The sequence below is a fragment of the Carlito syrichta genome, unplaced genomic scaffold (assembly GCF_000164805.1).
Source record: "Carlito syrichta isolate Samal-C Ts95f unplaced genomic scaffold, Tarsius_syrichta-2.0.1 Scaffold315797, whole genome shotgun sequence".
In the NCBI taxonomy this organism is placed as follows: domain Eukaryota; kingdom Metazoa; phylum Chordata; class Mammalia; order Primates; family Tarsiidae; genus Carlito; species Carlito syrichta.
This window is the reverse complement of record NW_007259893.1, coordinates 28,302-47,242: the sequence shown is the minus strand read 5'-3', so window position 1 is coordinate 47,242 and position 18,941 is coordinate 28,302. Positions and strand designations below refer to the sequence as shown.

The 18,941-nt window shown below is 43.8% G+C and overlaps 1 protein-coding gene across 3 annotated transcripts in view; it reads right to left on the bottom strand.

Annotated features, from left to right (window-relative positions):
- Window positions 1–14,216, bottom strand: part of ATP2C1 (ATPase secretory pathway Ca2+ transporting 1) — a 70,644-nt gene extending 56,428 nt beyond the window's left edge. For 2 of the 3 annotated variants that reach the window (XR_002481279.1, XM_008073240.2), the window contains exons 1-6: window positions 14,104–14,216; window positions 12,422–12,538; window positions 9,332–9,421; window positions 5,889–5,924; window positions 2,576–2,637; window positions 1,924–2,032 (exon numbers count right to left, since the gene is read on the bottom strand). Coding sequence is in view for 2 of the 3 variants with exons in the window: in XM_008073240.2 (XP_008071431.1) it covers window positions 1,924–2,032; window positions 2,576–2,637; window positions 5,889–5,924; window positions 9,332–9,421; window positions 12,422–12,538; window positions 14,104–14,172 (483 nt within the window). In the remaining variant the exon portion in view is untranslated. The remainder of the gene's footprint in view (window positions 1–1,923; window positions 2,033–2,575; window positions 2,638–5,888; window positions 5,925–9,331; window positions 9,422–12,421; window positions 12,539–14,103) is intronic. The other variant, XM_021706560.1, reaches the window with a different exon arrangement.
- Window positions 14,217–18,941: the final 4,725 nt, after the last annotated feature.

Below are 18,941 nucleotides of genomic sequence, written 5' to 3'. Positions count from 1 at the left end.
ATCTCTACGCCATTAAAGTGCTCAAGTCATTCCAACAACGGGAAGTACCACCTCCCAAGTATTCCACTGAGGAGGCCTGCTGCTGAACTGGAAGAGGCACTACAGCAAGAAGACAGCACAAATTCCATGAATTCCACTTAGGGTTCTTTGCAGTGGGCAGGGAGAGATGCTTATGCCAAGTGACAGGACAGCCTAATCTCCAAGGAAGAATAAGAAGAATTCAAGGCATTGTTATAAACTAAATATTAGGGAAAGAAGGAAAGGAATAAAAGCAAAATATGAGGCTGGGCGTGGTGGCTCAAGCCTGTAATCCCAGCACTTTGGGAGGCTGAGGTGAGAGGACTGCCTGAGCCCAGGGGTTCAAGAGCAGCCTGGGCAACTTGGTGAGACCTCGACTCTACAATAAGTCAGAAAGATTAGCCGGGCATGGTAGTGTGCACCTGTAGTTCCGGCTACTTAGAAGGCCGAGGCGGAGGGATCGCCTGAGCCCAGCAGGTCAAGGGTGCAGTGGCTGTGAGCGTGCCACTACACTCTAGCCTGGGCGATAGAGGGAGACTCCAGCTCAAAAAGAAAAAAAAAGAACACAAAAAAGGCCCGCAAAGGGGAAAGCAAAGGCAATAAAGTAAAACAAACAATGTTCCTAACACGTGCTATATTATCAATTGTTTCTGGTCACCCAAATATAGCAATGCACTTGCTTTTTTTTTTTTTTTTCTTTTTAAGTCAGAGTCTCACTCTGCTGTCACCCAGGTTGGAGGGCAGTGGCACGCTCACAGCCACCCCAGGGTCGACCTGCTAGGCTTAGGCGATCCTTCCACCTCAGCCTTCCAAGTAGCTGGAACTACAGGCAGGCGCTGTCATGCCCGGCTCATTTTTTTTTTGGATATATTATAAAGACGAGGTCTCACCAAGTGGCCCAGGCTGGTCTCGAACCTCTGGGCTCAGGCAATCGTCTCGCCTCAGCCTCCCAAAGTGCTGGAATTACAGGCTTGAGCCACCGCGCCCAGCCGTACTAGCTTTCTAAAGCTAAATTCCACTTACTTGGAAAGAAGGACTCTAAAGATGAAAGGTTCCCAGGCTTCACAGAGCCTACACACGGGAACATGCAGTCTCTGGGCCACAGAACATACATACTGACGGCTCGGCAGGTGCTGACAAAGAGCTTACTTCCCAGAGCGGACACAACGAGCATGCTAATGGATGGCAAGGGCCCGGAATCGAGGGCCGGCCTCCACTCTCCAGCCCTTCAATCTACGCTACACACCGGATAGGCTCAGGGCACCATCGTGTGCCCGTCACATGACCCGCAAAAGCTCATTCCTAACCAGCAAGCTCTGAAGTTCAGCTTAGTGTCCATGGCCCTCTGAAACCTGACCCACCATTCACACTCACCCTTGAAGCCCACGCCTCGTCCGCCCCTCCGCCAGCGTGGGCAGACTCTCCCAGCACCCTGCATCCTGCTGCCTCGCCAGTGCCCCAGCTCCACCCAGCCCTGCTCCTCAGCAGCCAGCCAGACCCATGCGGTCCGAGGCACACTGACCTCCCTCAAGTCAGCTGCAACCTCTCCCTCTCCGAGCACCCACACCCTGTTCTTTGAACGTCTCTAGTTTCCCTGGAGTTCTGCTGCTTTGATATCTATCTCTGGGCACAGGCAGCATGTTCCCCAACCACAAACATTCCCAGATGTCCCACAGTCTGAGGACACAGGTTTCCACAAAGACCTGACTCACTGACCAGGCACCTCAAAAGACTACACCGTAGAGACAGATGTACTTGAAGAAAATATTCATGTTTACACAGGTCACTTTTTAAAGAATACCGAAGCTATGAATCAACTATGTTTTAATCCTTCAAAGGCAAATGCTCACCTTTTAATCAACATCCAAGCATTTTCACTGCCCACAAATAGACCCCCAAACTTACCTCGAATAAGCGTAAGTCAGCAGGAACTCTGTCCCCGACAGAAAGGCAAACTGTATCTCCTGGAACCAAATCACGGGCAAGCGTATGCTCCAGCTTTCCTTCTCGCACACTGTCACGTGACACAGAAACACCACGGTTGGAACAAAAGTCATGCCACTGCCCCAAAAACTATTATTTCTGGTGGCCTTGCCTGAGGAAAACATACTCTATTAGTGCCACTATCGAGGAGATAAGTCAAATGTAAGAACCAAAAAAAAGACCATTCTTGTGTTCTCGTTCATTAGTGCCCAGATAACAGGAAGCAACAGGAAAAACAGACTAGCTGTTCAAGTGGTAAGTGTGAAAACTGACGCAGCCTTCCTTATCACCGGGGTCTGTCTGACTACGAATCACAGGACCCAGAAGAGAGGCACACACCAGCACACACACAAATATCCACTGATAAACCCATGTCTCGAGAGTTTTTAAATCAGACTTTGAGATTTTAATAGTGCAATTTTGTCACAGTGGTCAGACCGGGAATTTTTCATGTCAGATTAATGGTTTCTTCCTTATGTTTAAACAAAGTTGGGTCACAATGTATATTGTACTAGTCACATTCAGCTTCTATTTCTAAAGGGTCAAAAATCTGTATCAGAAAAAAGGCTCATACCAATGGCATTCTGGAGGCACAAGTTTACTCAATTCTTCAAGAGACTTTTCTGAACGATATTCCTATTGAAAACAACAAAAAAGCAGAACTTAATATCAGAAAAACATACATAGAAACAAATGCAGATATGCATGTTCCTGTGAGTACACTCCATGTAGCCTTAGACACTCATTACAATCATTACCTTAACATATCGCAATTCTTACCTTTTGTTACTTGTGCCTGTATTCCTACCCATAAAAACGTATCCCTTATTTTTAAATGTTAAATTATAGTGCTATTTTGATAATTAAATACTTTCAGTCTTACATTTTATATTCACTGTGCAAACCTAAGGTTAAGTTATTTAGAAGAAAATAAAAGCCAAAGAGTATATAATTTTGAATCATTAGAAGTTAAGATCACTGAATCTTAAAATTAAGACAATTTTATGTTACACGCTTAATGACCACAGACGTCAAAGACAATTAACTGCAAATAACAGATGCTTTGAGGACTTCAGCCCATACTAACGGCAATGGTTTACAAAGTAAGTTTGCTTACAAAGAACATGGGATAAACACGGAGTAAGAAGTAGCTGACCACACACTGACAGACACCCAGCCCCTCTCCCTGTATTATCTGAAGGGGACAATTCTCAGGATCCCTGCCAGTGTGTACTCCAGCCTTCCTCCCGCCACATAACGAGCAGCAGGAGGACCAAGCGCTTCCTCACCCCATTACACTGCTGAGGCCATGCTTCCATGAGCAGTCTTGCTTCACACAACACCAGTGCTGCTGTGCCTCATATCTGCACTAAGCACACCAATCTTCCATCTAAGGTTAAAAGAGCTTCGTAGGGGTGGGGGACAGGTGGGTGTTTTGAAATGACTGCAGTACTCGTATGTATCAAAATTTCACACCCATCCCAAACTTCAAACAGAAAATGCAAAGAACAACTCAGAACTAAATCAGTCTCTATGTAATCTAGAGGGAAAAAAATGAAAGGCAAATTCATAAATGTAAAAATACAAGACAACTCCCCAAACAAACCAAGGATACGAAGAAATGAGGAAGTTTTACCCAAAAATTCCATGAAAGGATAGAAAACACCAATCCTAGATAAATGACACAGACACTGTCCCATCTTTACCCACCTCTTCTGAGTTCTTAGTCTCTACTCCCTATAACCATAAAGACACCTCTGTATCAAAATGACCATTGAGCACACACCACCAAAAACCCGATGGCTATCTCTCATAAATGCCTGACAGTTATTTTCAAATTTATATAAGGTGGCATCTTTATACAACAATATTAGACAATTAGCCATTTTTTTTTTTTTGAGTTGGAGTCTCACTCCGTCGCCCACACTGGAGTGCAGTGGCCGCTCCCGGCCACCACAGCCTCAACCTGCTAGGCTCTGGCGATCCTTCCGCCTCAGCCTTCCAATAGCTGGAACTACAGGCGTGCGCTACCACACCCGGCTAATTTTTGCTTTATTGTAGAGATGAGGTCTCGCCAAGTTGCCCAGGTGGGTCTCGAATACAAAAAGCACTCTTCTCTGAAGAGACGGGTTATGGCACACATACTAAATAATGATAAGGCATTCCAGAATGTTGGAAGCATTTTTCATGGAGTTTTCTGACCAAGCATTATGATAGGTTCAACTGCCAGTGAACAGTATCTTTCTAGAGAGGACTTTTACTTGCTGTTTATAGAACACTTTTGTGTTTCATAGGCATATCTGGGGGAAGTGGTCACATGTGCACAAGAAATCAGATCCAGCAACGTGAAACTGGGCTTTTCATTATGTTTTGATCTTTTCATGAATTTTCTGTCAAATGAACAGCTCATAAAGATATTTGGCCATTGCCATTACTTTTATAGTGTATAACAATACTCTCTTGTGTAAAATTCCACACTGACTTATGTTTTAAAAAATCACATTTTCGTGGGGCTTTTTGATGGTAGGGGCTTCCCCTTAATCAAAGAGAGGGTATCCTCAACACAGTGATACTATCTGTAGAAACCCTTCTGAAGAAGGGCACTCTGTGCACCTGATGTGTCGCTAAAGATCTAAGAAGGTTCCAGGTCCTGGCCAGTGGGTTGAATAAATAGCTGTCTTGAATGATGTCCTGCCTGAAATGACCTATGCCAGAGTGGCCAGTTCCTCCTGATCAAGAGCAACATTTGTCTCTTCTGCAAGAAGATTCTCCCAAAAGAGGAACCCCGGTGGTCCAACCAATGTAGCTCACAAGCCTGCTGTCAGTCTCCTGATTCCAATGGGCTTTCTACACTGAATCGCTATAGAATCGGTAACTTACGAAGTTAGAGATAGCTATGAGAAGCCAGGACAGAGACAAGAAATACCCAGGAAATAAATCCTAGTGGTGGGATAACCATAACCACACAAAGTACGGTCTTAAGATTCACAACAGCATGAACTTCAGGTTATACAACAGTATTACATTTTTCCATAAATTAGAATTCTTCTATTTTTATAAACCATGTTTTAGCTAAAAATGAAACCTGCTGTTATTCTGAAACATCGTTCTAAAATCTACAGAAGTTTCAGATATTTTAAATAAACATAAAATGAAGTCTATGTTTTTACTTATGCCTAACACATGTCCATTGAAATCCTGACATCATCTCGTTATTCACAATAACCTTTAAAAGGGGCTCCTTTCATGTCTGATTTACTGTTTCAATGAGTCTGATCCAGATCAGAACATCCCTTCTTTAAAGAAATTGGTAATGTTTTTAAAAGGGGAAGGGGCTCACTAACAGTGATGAGAAGCATTTTAATTCCAAAAAAGGCTAAAATGAAATAAGGTAAGGAAATAAACTGAGTAAACAAGTCTGCCATTCTGCTAAGGGCATCAGTCACAGACAGAGAGCTATGAAACTTTCTCCGACTAATATTTCACAAATGGATCTTTTAGTTCTATACCTTTCGTTTCATATAAATTTAGCTCCAATGGGTATTAAAACAAGAGTTGTAATATTAGAAGCTCTGGACGAGTTGCTTTTTTAATTGGAAAAAAATTTTTAACTGCTGTATTTTATTTCTATCACTGTTTTTTGCTTCCATCTTCTTTAGTTATTCTTAACATCATCAAATGAAACACTAGATTTTCCTCGTCTCACTACCTGAAATCAAAGCAGTTCTTAACTCCCACAAGCTTCCCTGGAGAGTTGTCTGTATCTGATATTATTTCCAAAAAGAATAAATTATTCTGACGGAACAATAACTACAGATTTTATCATAAGCCATCTTATTTTAAGCAACCAACATACTATGTTTACATTGGCACAAAAGTCTACTTACCTGAACAAAGGCAACCGTAACAACGATAAGTATTGCCTAAATAAAACAAAGAAGCAGGTTTTTACATCAGACATTAGGTGAGAAGTAACTGTTAACCGTATTTTATTTTTCTAAGTATCTGCAGTCCAAAAAGAACAGATTTTAGACACTGAAATCAGCTGGGAAAGAAACCACAACTTTGCCTAGGGCCTGAGGAGAAAGAAGCTGACCGCCCAGGAGGACCCCACCCACCCCAAAAGCCACCCCAAGAGGGCTTCTGGAGACCACAGCCAAGAGGGCTTCTCATACAAAGATCTCAGGACCCCTTTACGCTCTCCAGACTGAAGACCAGCTTTCATTTATATGGGTTACATCTACTGATATTTACCATATCAAATTTTTCAGTTACTCAGTTTTAATTTGTACTTACTAATATATCTAAAACAATTAAAAATCCTAAAGAAGGACAAACATATTGATTTTGCAGCAACTTTGATGGATTTGGAGTCGATCATACTCAGTGATCTATCACAGAAAAGAAGAACAGAGTACCAGACGTTCTCACTCATAAGTAGTCCTTAAACAATTATCATAATACTATAAGAAAGGAATTGGCAGTAGTGGGAAACTGCCAGGGGAGGAATGGGCATAGCTCATCAAAAAGGGTACCTGCATAATGAACATTTGTATACCTAACCCTGAATTGTACTCCACATCTTTATAAAGAAAATAAAAAGAAAAAGTAGACGCAAAATTTAAAAATTTTTTTTAAATTTAAAATCCCATAACATTACCACAAATAACTTTATTTTATGAAAAATAAATTTTCCAGCCAGGCTCGGTGACTCAGCCTATAATTCTGTGCCTTTGGGAGGCTGAGGTGAGTGGATTGCCCGAGCCCGCGGGTTCGAGACCCGCCTGGGCAGCGAGACCTCATCTCTACAATAAATCAAAAAATCAGCCAGGCATGGTAGCGCGCGCCTGTAATTCCAGCTACCAGGAAGGTGGAGGCGGAAGGATCGCCGGAGTCCAGCAGGTTGAGGCTGCGGTGGCCGGGAGCGGCCACTGCACTCCAGTCTGGGCAACAGAGTGAGAATCCAACTCCAAAAAAAAGAAAAAGAAATTTTCCAAAAAACTTTTTTTTTTTAAAATGGCACTGTTTTAAATGTTTCTATCTTTAACATCTGACTTACTAGAAATCAGGTATTCAATGTACCAGAATGTATTTGGTTCGTACTGAAGTCTCTGCAGACAACCCACCCTCATACAGATACATAACTGGAAAGGGAGGTGTATTTATTCAGCTTTTTCAGATGATTGCAGACGTCTTCTTAGCTACTGCACCAAAACTCAACAAGTGTTAATCACTTAAAGGTCATCTGCGACGTAGGTTACGAAATTCTATCAATAAACTTTTCATAATCTGTTAAATTAAAACTCACTGACCTATCACATTTTGAGTAGATCTTCCACTGCTGCAGATTATAAAACATTATGCATTCATCACTCAGGAAACAGTGGCTTACTTGGTTATTCAAATCTTCCTGATGTTTACACACTTCATAACAATTTTAAAAACACACACACATTTGTTGAAATCACTACTGATCTCATTCGAATAAAGTCTATTTTTTTTTTTGAGCTGGAGTCTCACTTCGTCACCCAGGCTAGGATGCAGTGGCACACTCATGGTCAATCCAGTGTTTCAACCTGATGGGCTCCGGCAACCCTTCCGCCGCCTCTGCCTTCCAAGTAGCCAGAACCTACAGGCGCATGCTACCATGCTCAGCTAATTTTTTGATTTACTGTAGAGATGAAGTCTCACCAAGTTGCCCAGGCTGGTCCCGAACCCCTAAGTACCGGTATGCTATCCAGCTCAAAGGAGTGCACAGATATTTTCCAGAACTCTAATCTAATCTAATCTAAAACTCTAATGGATTTTATCATTAAAAACAAATTCTGCCAGGTGCTTTTCTTGATGTGATAGGCTCATTTAACTCACTTTTTTAAAAGTCTGCTTTCAAGCAGGGCTCAGTGGCTCAGCCTGTAATCCCGCGCCTTTGGGAGGCTGAGGTGAGTGGATTGCCTGAGCCCGCATGTTCGAGACCCGCCCAGGCAACCTGGCGAGACCTCATCTCTACAATAAATTAAAAAATCAGCCGGGCATGGTAGCGCGTGCCTGTAAATCCAGCTACTTGGAAGGCTGACGCGGAAGGATCGCCGGAGTCCAGCAGGTCGAGGCTGCGGTGGCTGGGAGCGGCCACTGCACTCCAGTCTGGGCGACAGAGTGAGACTCCACCTCAAAAAAGCAAAAAATAAAAATAAAAAATAAAACTCTGCTTTTCACCCAAGTCTTAATGGCCACAGTCTGTCTGTCTCTCAGTCTTTCTTCCAAGCACTTGGAAGAAAGACTGAGAGACAGACGGTGGTCATTAAAACTTGGGTGCACAATAACTGCCCTTCCTTAAGACCACCACCAGACTTCAGTCGACAAGCGTTTGAGGCATACTTCCCATTTCGTTACAGATTACTTAAAAAGGCAAGTGCCAAAGGGTCAAGATTTATCGCAAGCAGTGTTGACTGCTTTATCATCAACATTCTTAAGAGAAAGAACGAAAGAAAACCATGACTACGAGTACAGTTTGGCGCCATTGCTTTGATTTGTGCCAAGGCTCCAGCAGTTTCGCTTGCCACTGCTTTTGTGCCACTGATGCAAAAGTCCATGTTGAAAAGACGAATGATGTTTTGTATTATTAGGAGAGCCCTGACCTCACATTCCCCCAACAGGTAGGTCTCGGGGCTCCTGGGGGTCCATAAGAACTGTGGCTCAGCATTAACATCGACTGTGTTCCTGAGCACAACAGATTAACTTTGATGAACGCTTGCACGTGCTACAAATTTTTATACAACAATAAAATGGGGCCAAAAAAAAAAAGATGAAAAAAACTATTCAGTGGAAGCTAGAATAACCTAGTTGGAAAGAATAAAATCATGCACAGCAAATATAACATGACCTAAAGAATATTTTAATTTCATATGTCAGGCTTTAGTTCACAATCAGTCAAAACATTCTCAACCAAAAACTAAAAGAAAAGAAATGTTTTATCTTTTTTTTTTTTTTTAAAGATGTGGGGTACAATTCAGGGTTGAGCGAGAGTTATTGAGAGGACAGAAAAGTTCCCACAGTGAGAGGGGACCTGAAGGGGTTGCCCAACCAAAAGAAATTTAAAATTTAATTGGAAATTACTATAAAATATTTTTGTGTGAAATTATCAGATTGCTAAAGATTTTCATGTGTGCTAATCACAAACCTTTGAACATTGCTCAAAATTACTGCAACTAAAAGCAAAAGTTGGTTATTAATAAAAACCCAGAGGGTATTGCTCAGTTTATTTTCCAAAACAGAAGTCAATCACAATGGATACAAGTAATCAACAGATTAAAAAATACCAATTTTTTCTTACCACAGTGATACTGACGGCATCATCAAACTGATGCATTAAAACACTGATGACAGCAGACGCCAAGAGCAGCATGATCAGGGGGTTTTTAAACTGAAAGGAAAAACAGAAAGTAACTCAACTCGGCTTTGTACGACAGGCAGTTCTCGCAACAAAAGCTAAAACAAACACCACAAGGGCAAGATCAGAAAGTTACAGAAGTCCACATTTAGTTTAGTTTACATATCTCTTCACTTAACCCGAAAAAGTTTGCACACATAACCACATTTCAAAGCTTCAGAACAGTAACAGCTCCTTTACAGAAAAAAAGAAAATGCCAATACTTAAAGCTAAGAATTAACCAACTCCTTAGAGCAGGCATGCACTTGTAGTATATTCATTTAACAAATGTAGTTGTTCTGAATTCCTACTGAGGCTAGAAAAGGAGGGGTTGACGTTAAAGCCAAAGACAGAGGCGAAACACGGGGCAGAAGAGCTGAACCCTAAGGTTCGAGCGCTCCTCCAGTCAGTCAACTCCTGCAGATGGCTGTTCTGGGGGCGAGCCTCTTCTCCACAGAAGAAGCTGCTCCTCCAGGCTGGCCATCTTGCTACCTGCCTGGCCGAGAAAACAGAAACACCATGACAGCAGGAGCCCATCGGACCCAATCCCTCCGGGTGGCCGCCACCCCCCGCAAGGTTCTGACGCCAGAGTCTCTTCCCGTCATGCCCTGCCAAAGCTGCAGAGCAACGGCTAGGAGCCCACCGCGCAGAAAGCCCCGCCCCAGGTACCGCAGGCCGTGGCAACAGGCCACCATTCCAGCCCCTTTACACGGCTCCAATCCTGGCACAGTGCCTCCAATCCCGCTTCACACCGGTATCATGAGAAACTTCTAACAGCAGCAATGCCCAGGTTCACACTGGACTGACGAAAGCAGAGTCTCTGCGCAAAGGGCCGGGTTCCAGCATCTTTAAACAAGCACTCCTCAAGTGAGTGTAATGAGTGAAGGATTAAAAAAATGAATCACGGCCCTAACAAAATAAAACATCGCCTGCGCTAGGGCTCAGGGCTGACAAACCACAAGCCTGAGGCAGACGCTTGGGGCTGAAGCCCGCTCCTGTCACTGTGTGTCACCTTGAACTCTTTAGGACTCAGAGTCCTCATCAGGTAAAGTGGAACCTTATGCCAAGAACCGGCAGTAAGGATCCACTAAAAGTGTTTGTTTATTTTATTTTATTTTATTTTTTTGAGTCGGAGTCTTACTCAGTTGCCCAGACTGGAGTGCAGTGGCCGATCCTGGCCACTGCAGCCTCGACCTGCTGGGCTCCGGCGATCCTTCTGCCTCAGCCTTCCAAGTAGGTGGAACTACAGGCGTGCGCTACCACGCCCGGCTGATTTTTTGATTTATTGTGGAGATGAGGTCTCGCCAAGTTGCCCGGGCGGGTCTCGAACCTGCGGGGTTCAGGCACTTCACTCACCTCGGCCTCCCAAGGCGTGAGATTACAGGCTGAGCCACCAAGCCCGGCTTAAAGGTGTTTATTAAAGCACTGTGTAAACCAGAACACCCTCCTAAAATGTCAGCTGCTAACCTCACGTCTTGAGGGCAAGGCCCATGGTCTTATTTTCCTCTAAAAAAACCGTGTGGTGGCACCAAGCACTCCACCGGCTGAACAGCAGGGGCCAGGCAGGAGTGTGCAGAGCAATGGCCTCAGCGTTCTCTGGGGATAAAGAGCACCACCCAAGACGCACGACCAACAGGTGGCACTGCGCTGGCGGCCACATCGGCTGCTCCACTGGACAGGCAGGGCTTAATCCTCACAGGTAACCCAAGGGGCAGGTACTCAGCTTTGCTAACAGGATCAAGAAGTACAGCACTGAACCACAATGCCTGGTGAGAAGTCAAACCATCGCAGCTCATCAGTCCAGCATTAACCATGTCGACACTGCCTGAAGTTTTAGGTAACATGGATACAAATGTGTGTGCATAAAAACAAGACAGATACTATCTTCTTTTAACCTCTAAAACTGCAGTTCTGCTACCTTAGACAAACGCATCTGCAAAGTTAAGCCTGGAAAGTGTGGGCTCATTAGTAGGAAAGGCTCTTCAGAAAAAGTTAAACACAGATCTTTTAAAAACGAACCTGCAGGCTAACAGACACAGAAATGCTGTTATAAAAAGAAATTTTTAGCCAACAATTATTTGTTTAGCAAACCAATAATACTAGTTGAAAATTGGTCACAGTATCTCATGACTTCTTACACTAACATAATTGTTACCAAGATAAGAAAAAGAAATCCTACAGGAAGCTTTTCCTAAACAATTAGGATAATGATAAAATTATAAATAATACCCTTTCTTGAAAGCCTGTGATCTCCTAAAGTTAGTATCACCGTTTTACAGAGAAGGCTCAGAGCATAATAAAGATTCTATAGCTGGTAAGAAACAAAGGTGCAGCCAGGCTCAGTGGCTCAGCCTGTAATCCCGCGCTTTGGGAGGCTGAGGTGAGTGGATTGCCTGAGCCCGCGGGTTCGAGACCCGCCTGGGCAACTTGGTGAGACCTCATCTCTACAATAAATCAAAAAATCAGCCAGGCGTGGTAGCACATGCCTATAATTCCGGCTACTTGGAAGGCTGAGGTGGAAGGATTGCCGGAGCCCAGCAGGGCGAGGCTGCGGTGGCCGGGAGCGGCCACTGCACTCCAGTCTGGGCGACAGAGTGAGACTCCAACTCAAAAAAAAAAAAAAAAAAAGAAATGAAGGTGCAATTTGTACCATGCAGTCTGAGTTTAAGTTCCTTGTCTTACTCTTGTTAATTTTGTAAGCTGGTCAGGGCTAGCCTAGTAACACTGGCATTCCTGTCACCTAAAAGGCAGAAGTTCAGTGTCTGCAAAAGGAGACTCTTGTCAGCCAGAGTCTGCATGTGCTTCATCCCTAGAGAAAACGCTGCCTTTTAAGCCTTGTGACCTCAAAGTTACAGGAATTCCAAACAAAAATGTAAGTTATTAGGTAAAAGCTAACAATGGCCTCCCTTTCTACACAAATAACCTCAAAAAAGTAGCAAAGTAACAAAGGTCCATGTGACTCCCACAGCAGAGGAGGAAAGAACGGTGTCCCACCTGAGAAATATACTTCTTCCACAGTGGCTCATCTTCACTGATATCAAACTCATTCCAGCCATGGAAGGCGCGTCTGTGACTAACTTCACATTTGTTTAGACCATTCTGAAGATCAGCCTGTCAGATTTTACACATAAAGGTTACTGAAAATGTTAGCACAAAACAAAAGAAGAAAAACACGACAAGTACAGAACATATGAGCACATTCACAGAAACTTCTTCAACAGTCAAACTAGTCTATGAGGATAAACACCTTATCAGTAGGTGCCTTGGGTGATATATTGAGAGGGATTACTTGCAAAGGGGCCTGAGGAAGTTTTCTGGAGTGACAAACATGATTTGTATCAATTTGGTGATGGCTACACTGGTCAAAATGCAAAATGGACACTTCAAATAAGTGCACTGTATTTTATTCAAATTATACCTCAACAAACTTGATTTTTTTTTAATGTAAGCAGCAAGGTAGAATATACCAAACTAAACAAATAAAAAAATCTTATGGAGAAAAAGGAATAATACAAACCAGTCACAAAACTTACTCACAGAAAGCAAAGTATCAGTACATTTTAATTTGCGTTTGACTTTTCATTGTCCTTAGTTGTTTTCTAAAATTAGTTTTCCAAAAGAACATTCAGTGGGCCATAAATGCCTTCCTTGTTCTCTGAGTCTATCAACACACTGAGGCTGATATTATTTTCTGATCTTGGATTATATATAATTACTTCAGGCCACAAATTTGTGCTTCCTAAATTAACTCAAAGCAATGAAGTTAAAATGATTTGCTCTTGGGACATTTTACATTCTACTAATATCGCCTACACCCTTCAGTTACTATCACTCATGATTGATTATTGTAACTGTCATTGAAGAATGAAACTATCTGCACCCTCAAAATATTTTGTTTCTCTGACCAAAAGTGTTTACAATAGAGTTCAATAATGGAGCCTTTCAAAATTTAAATGTATTAAAAATAAGAGGTTTTAAAATAGAGTATAAATACAACAACAAAACAAACCTCAGAAAAGGATACCAATGATTCTAATGCCACTATTAAAATATGCAACTGAAGGGAAAAATATATATTCTTTTCTTCATGTTTCAATAGGTTGTGCTTTTGAAAACCGGGACAAGATTAAATTACACAACCAATTAAAGTGTATTTGCAATTCTGAATTTGTACTTAGCTTTTACTTTACCTTAGAAAACCCTTATTTAAAAAAACAAAGACAAACTGCTGCCGCTGCCTATGTTAGAGATTGACTGACTCTCCTAATCCAGGGAGCCCTTACACAGCACAAACAGGTCCTGGCAACGCCAAGGCTCCTGGATGGTACCATCCAATCAGGCAGCCACGACACATCACATGAATCCTGACACCGGTAAGACCCAACATATGGAGATGTTTAGGTAAAAAGCACCTACAAGCTATAGTCACATGCAGCTATTTAAATAAACTAAAATTAAATGAAATAATTCAGTTCCTTCATCACACCAGACATGTTTCATTCATGCCGGCGCAGTTAGCCCCAGTGGAAGATCAACAGCCATGTTTAACTTGTGGCTATGACGCCGAACAGCACAGAACAGAATATTTCCATCTGGTGGACAGCACTGATTTACAGAGTCCAAACGACTGATTTCACACAGCCTACTCCCTCCCTTCCTCCCCACCAGCCACTTACTTGGAGAATGCTTGCAACTTCACTGACTGGTAATTCACTTGCTTTTTTTGATGTCAATACAGGAATCATTGTCTCATTTTCACCATTAGGTATTTTTTGAAAACGTGCAACCTGGGAAATAAAAGTAGAGGAAAAACATTTGAATGCACCAAACAACTCTTAAGCAGTCTAGAATAACAAATGAGACTAACAATGAGTACTTAGTCCTAATAAGAAAATTTTATACTAACCGCAAGCTATTTTTCCACAAAGGACATTTCCAAAATTAAACCAAATTAAGCCACCAGGGCCAGCAAGAACACAAACTATTCACACTGAAGAAAAAGGACGCTATTTCTCCACCAACATAGAATAAGAAGTAAAACAGACGTCCTGTCTCACAGATTCTGATGATTACACGGGACTGTAATCCTCTAAACCCATTATGTTTCACGTGCGAGGCAAGGCCGTGCTAAGCCTCCCCCATTTTAATGGCTCCCCTTGGCCAGGTCGACTGACTGCTCTACCAAAGCACTGGGACAGCAAGGCAGACTTGGAGGCCTATTCCCAAAGGAGAACACACCAAGCCCGAGAGCCGGCGCGGTGACCATGCAGGTCAGTAGAGGGTCCCAGGGACGGTAGGAGCCAAGGTACCTCTTCAATGCACTTCCCAGGAGCACCCACAGAAAAGTGTCCCGCACAATTCTGAAAATGAATCCCCAATCCTGACCTGTCTTGAGCCCTTCTAAGATCTTTACAGACAGAACGATTTGGGTAGGACAAGGAGACAGGAGGCAGAAGTTTGCCTCTCCTGAAATTCGAGAACAGCTCGGGTGCCACACATCCAGTGTGAAATACCACTGACACCAAGGTGGTCAGCTGACTGCAGAGACAGGCTTTTCAGTCTCAGGTGAAGAGTTTTCAACCTAGAATTATCAACAGTTTTTTAAGACAAAGTACTTTCCTAAAATTTTGTAAGAAACACTTCAAGACAATAGACCAAGGAAGAAGATTCTATTACTTCTAGTGTCATTATAGAGGCCTGTGTGTGTAAAGAATCTTTGCATTTCTGTAATCCCACGCCTTTGGGAGGCTGAGGTGAGTGGACTGCCTGAGCTCGTGAGTTCAAGACCCGCCTGGGCAACTTGGCGAGACCTCATCTCTACAATAAATCAAAAATTAGCTGGGCGTGGTAGCGCGCGCCTGTAATTCCAGCTACTCAGAAGGCTGAGGCGGAAGGATCGCCGGAGCCCAGCAGGTCAAGGCTGCGGTGGCCGGGAGCAGCCACTGCACTCCAGTCTGGGCAACGGAGTGAAACTCCAAGTCAAAAAAAAAAAAAAAAGAATCTTTGCATTTACTCAAAAAATAGTAAATAGTTGAGGGGAAAAAAGTATTCCCTCAATGTGACCAAGGTTCTGGAACAACCGAATACAAGTTTTCTAACCTCATTCATTAAAAAGATACTGTTGTATATTTACATACAGTAAAGCAATGAACAGTAATATCTTTCCACATTTAATGAGGAGATATCAGTGACTAAAACTTCTGAAGAAATTGGAGATACACTACTTTTCTTTCCTGTAATACAAAGTCTTCACATTATTGTATAGCATAATATTTTTACATAATTAAGAAACTTAAAGCCTTAGGGGGAAAAAATGAGAATTTTATAAAAGTCATACACATTTTAGAATCAATGAAATGCCCTTAGTTCAAATCTACAAAACAAATTATGGCAGGGAGAAGACTTTATTGAACCATTTCAGTTAAACGAGAAGATTCTCCCCCACAAAGTGACTTAAACCTTAAAACCAGCTGACATAGTTATTTTCCCTTGTGAGATATAAAGCAAAATTAAGAAAGATCAAACATGTTTACACTGCCTGCAGTGGCAGTGAGATCAATAAAAATCTTTTTTCTAACATTCCTGACCTCAGTTTCTTCAGATATAAAATGGGCACAATAGTGCCTAAACAGTTGTTTGAGGATTAAATCCACTAATGTATCATTTGACCCACCAGTAATCTGTTCAAATGGTAACTATTTTCCAAAAGGTGTTTAATACTTATATGTACACATTCAATAGTATAACTCACTCAAGGAGGTCTAAAGAGAACTACGTTACTAATCAAGGTGAGTCAAGTTAGCTTACCATCATTTTTCAAGTTAGCTTACCATCATTTTTCAACGAAGATACACTCTTCCATCCTTAATCCACTGGGATTGCTCACTCCAGTTCCCAACACGCAATACAAGAGTCTCACTCCTGAAATGTCTTTCTAGTGACCCTTCGGTACTTGGCACACAGACCGGGCCTACACTTGAACACACTTTACATAAAACCCTTGGCCCCATGGGTCCCCAGGGCTACAAATCTCAAGGGCTAAAGGGAGCGAGTTTCCTGTCCTAAAGGACGAAGCACTGAAGAGGCAAGTGGCAACTGGCCAAACACAAGTGCGCCCACACCCACCGCCCCAAGCCTGCTCACAAGTGCAGGAGCAACAAGTGCCTGGAAAGCGAGGTCACAAAGTCCTTCCAGGACACCAGATCACATTCAACTCTGCACTCCTAGCATCCTCAGTGGAGCAGGAAGCAGCAGACACACAGAAATGCACGGGATGGCGAGCAACAGGGCGTACGGGCGTGTGACGAGGAGCAGGGAAGTGGCCAGTCGAGAGGGAACTGTTCTTACAAGCCTGCTGACCCTGTCGGGGACAAGGGAGCCCCAAGACAAAAAGCGGGAACATAAAGCAGAGACCAGGCCCAAGAAGGAAGCCAGGTCTGGGAGCTGACTGCGGAGAGAGCAGCAACAACTTGACAACAATGAAGAAGCCGTCATCTGTGAGCGGGAAAGAGGCTGCTGACCAGTCTCTGAAGACAAGGTGAAGAGTTCTATGACCTGGACACACAAAGTCACTCTGCAGGGTGCGTGAACTGTCAGCCGAGCCTCAGGCAGCAGCCGGCCCTGTGGTTGCGTGGTCGCATGGTCGCCCTGTCTCTCTCTGAGGCAGGCCTCAACGACTCCAGGGGCAGTCCTAACAACTTTTGCCCAGGGCCGGTCTTCTCAAGCTCTTGCCTTTCCCCAAGGAGCACGCTGGTCTCTCTGTTTATAAAAGCAACAGTGCTAGCCCGGCTTCCCATCCAAGAACAGGGGGATGGGCGAGGGGCTGCATCTGGCAAGGGGCCTTCCACTACAGGCTGAGGGGTGGGTCCCTGAGGCTTCTGGTGCCACCTGCCAGCTGTGTCTTCCTATCTGCTTTCTACCCAGATGGTGTCAGCCCCACCACGTGTACTTGTTCAGTGATTCTGGTCTCTTGTTTCACTGGACACAAGCAACCCTGCTGGGTGACCAGAACCACATGCAAAAGTGTTGTGACATTTACTGTGCTTCATGTGGTGGGAAATTGTGAAAAAAACACACACAAAAAAACACACAGTGGCACAAGATAAATGCAGAGTTTGGAGCTGACTTCCATGAAGTGCCAGGCGTGATACATGTGAACTGAGTGACAAGCCTCTCATTCCCGCACAGATGCAGCACTCTCACCCTCAGTGGGAAAATGTGGTGTCGCAGCTCCAGCCTCGCACGGCAGACAGCTCTCAAAGGGCAAAGCTGTGTGAGCTGTTAACCGAAGCAGCACTAGGTTTGTCAACAAATAGGGAAATGGGGGCTAATCACAGAAGTCATGCAAGCTGGTAAGCCCACACAGCAACACAAACGGAGCCCGGGATATGCAGTTGCATTTAATGTCTTACGATCTCCTAGCCTTTCCAGTCCAGGAACTTTCTGAAAAACCTGCATCCTCCCTTAAGGGGTTTTGTTGTTAGGTTTTAGTGTTCACTTCTGTAGGTATCTGCCTCACTCTGTCCCTGAATTTTGCAAGAAGACATTCGTTATTCAAAACTATGCTCTAAGGTGTTTACTGGAGTGGAGTAAATAATCTGTAGTAACAGGCCACGTTTTTCCACTAAAGGGTTTCAGAAGGTGGCAATCCTCAAGTTGCTGTAAGAATTCCTTGGTTGAAAATTTTAGCTTTGCATTTTCTCATTCTATTTCTTGAAGATAACTCTGAGATGCTCCCCATCTGTCCACCTGCTGTGATTCCTTGGAGCCCATTTATTCTTTCACTTTAAGAAGAGAAAACTAATTGCTGCAGAAGTCTCCGTGTTTTGCAGCTGGTCCTTTTTGTAAGAAGCACCTTTCCCAAACAAAACAAGAGCTTTTGCCGGGCTCGGTGGCTCAACCTGTAATCCCGCGCTTTGGGAGGCCTAGGTGAGTGAATTGCCTGAGCCTGCGGGTTCAAGACCCGCCTGGGCAACTTGGCAAGACCCCATCTCTACAGTAAATCAAAAAAATCAGCCAGGCGTGGTAGCGCATGCCTGTAGATCCGGCTACTCGGAAGGCTGAGGCGGAAGGATCGCCGGAGCCCAGCAGGTCGAGGCTGCGGTAGCCGGGAGCGGCCACTGCACTCCAGTCTGGGTGACAGTGAGACTCCGACTCAAAAAAACAAACAAACAAAACAAGAGTGTTTTTTTTTTAAGATGGAACAAGAGAATGTGTGTGTGCTCCTTAGAATGCTCGGACAGAGGAAAACCCGATACTGAGGAAGGGAGACGGGGCAGTGAAGAAGGCAACGCCCTTGAGGAGATGAGAGGGACCTTCCTAGAAAGGCTGGCCTCAGGGGAAGGGCTGGGCAGTTCACCCAGTGACAGGCAAGGAGGCAGAAGAGCACTCGAGGATGCAGGCAGGCTGGCAGCCGTGGCGGGGAAGCACGGGAAGATGCTCTCCTTCTGAGAAGTGTCTGGACTGAAGAGGTCAAGAGGGCATAAAAGGCACAGACCGGCTAAAGGAGAGGCGA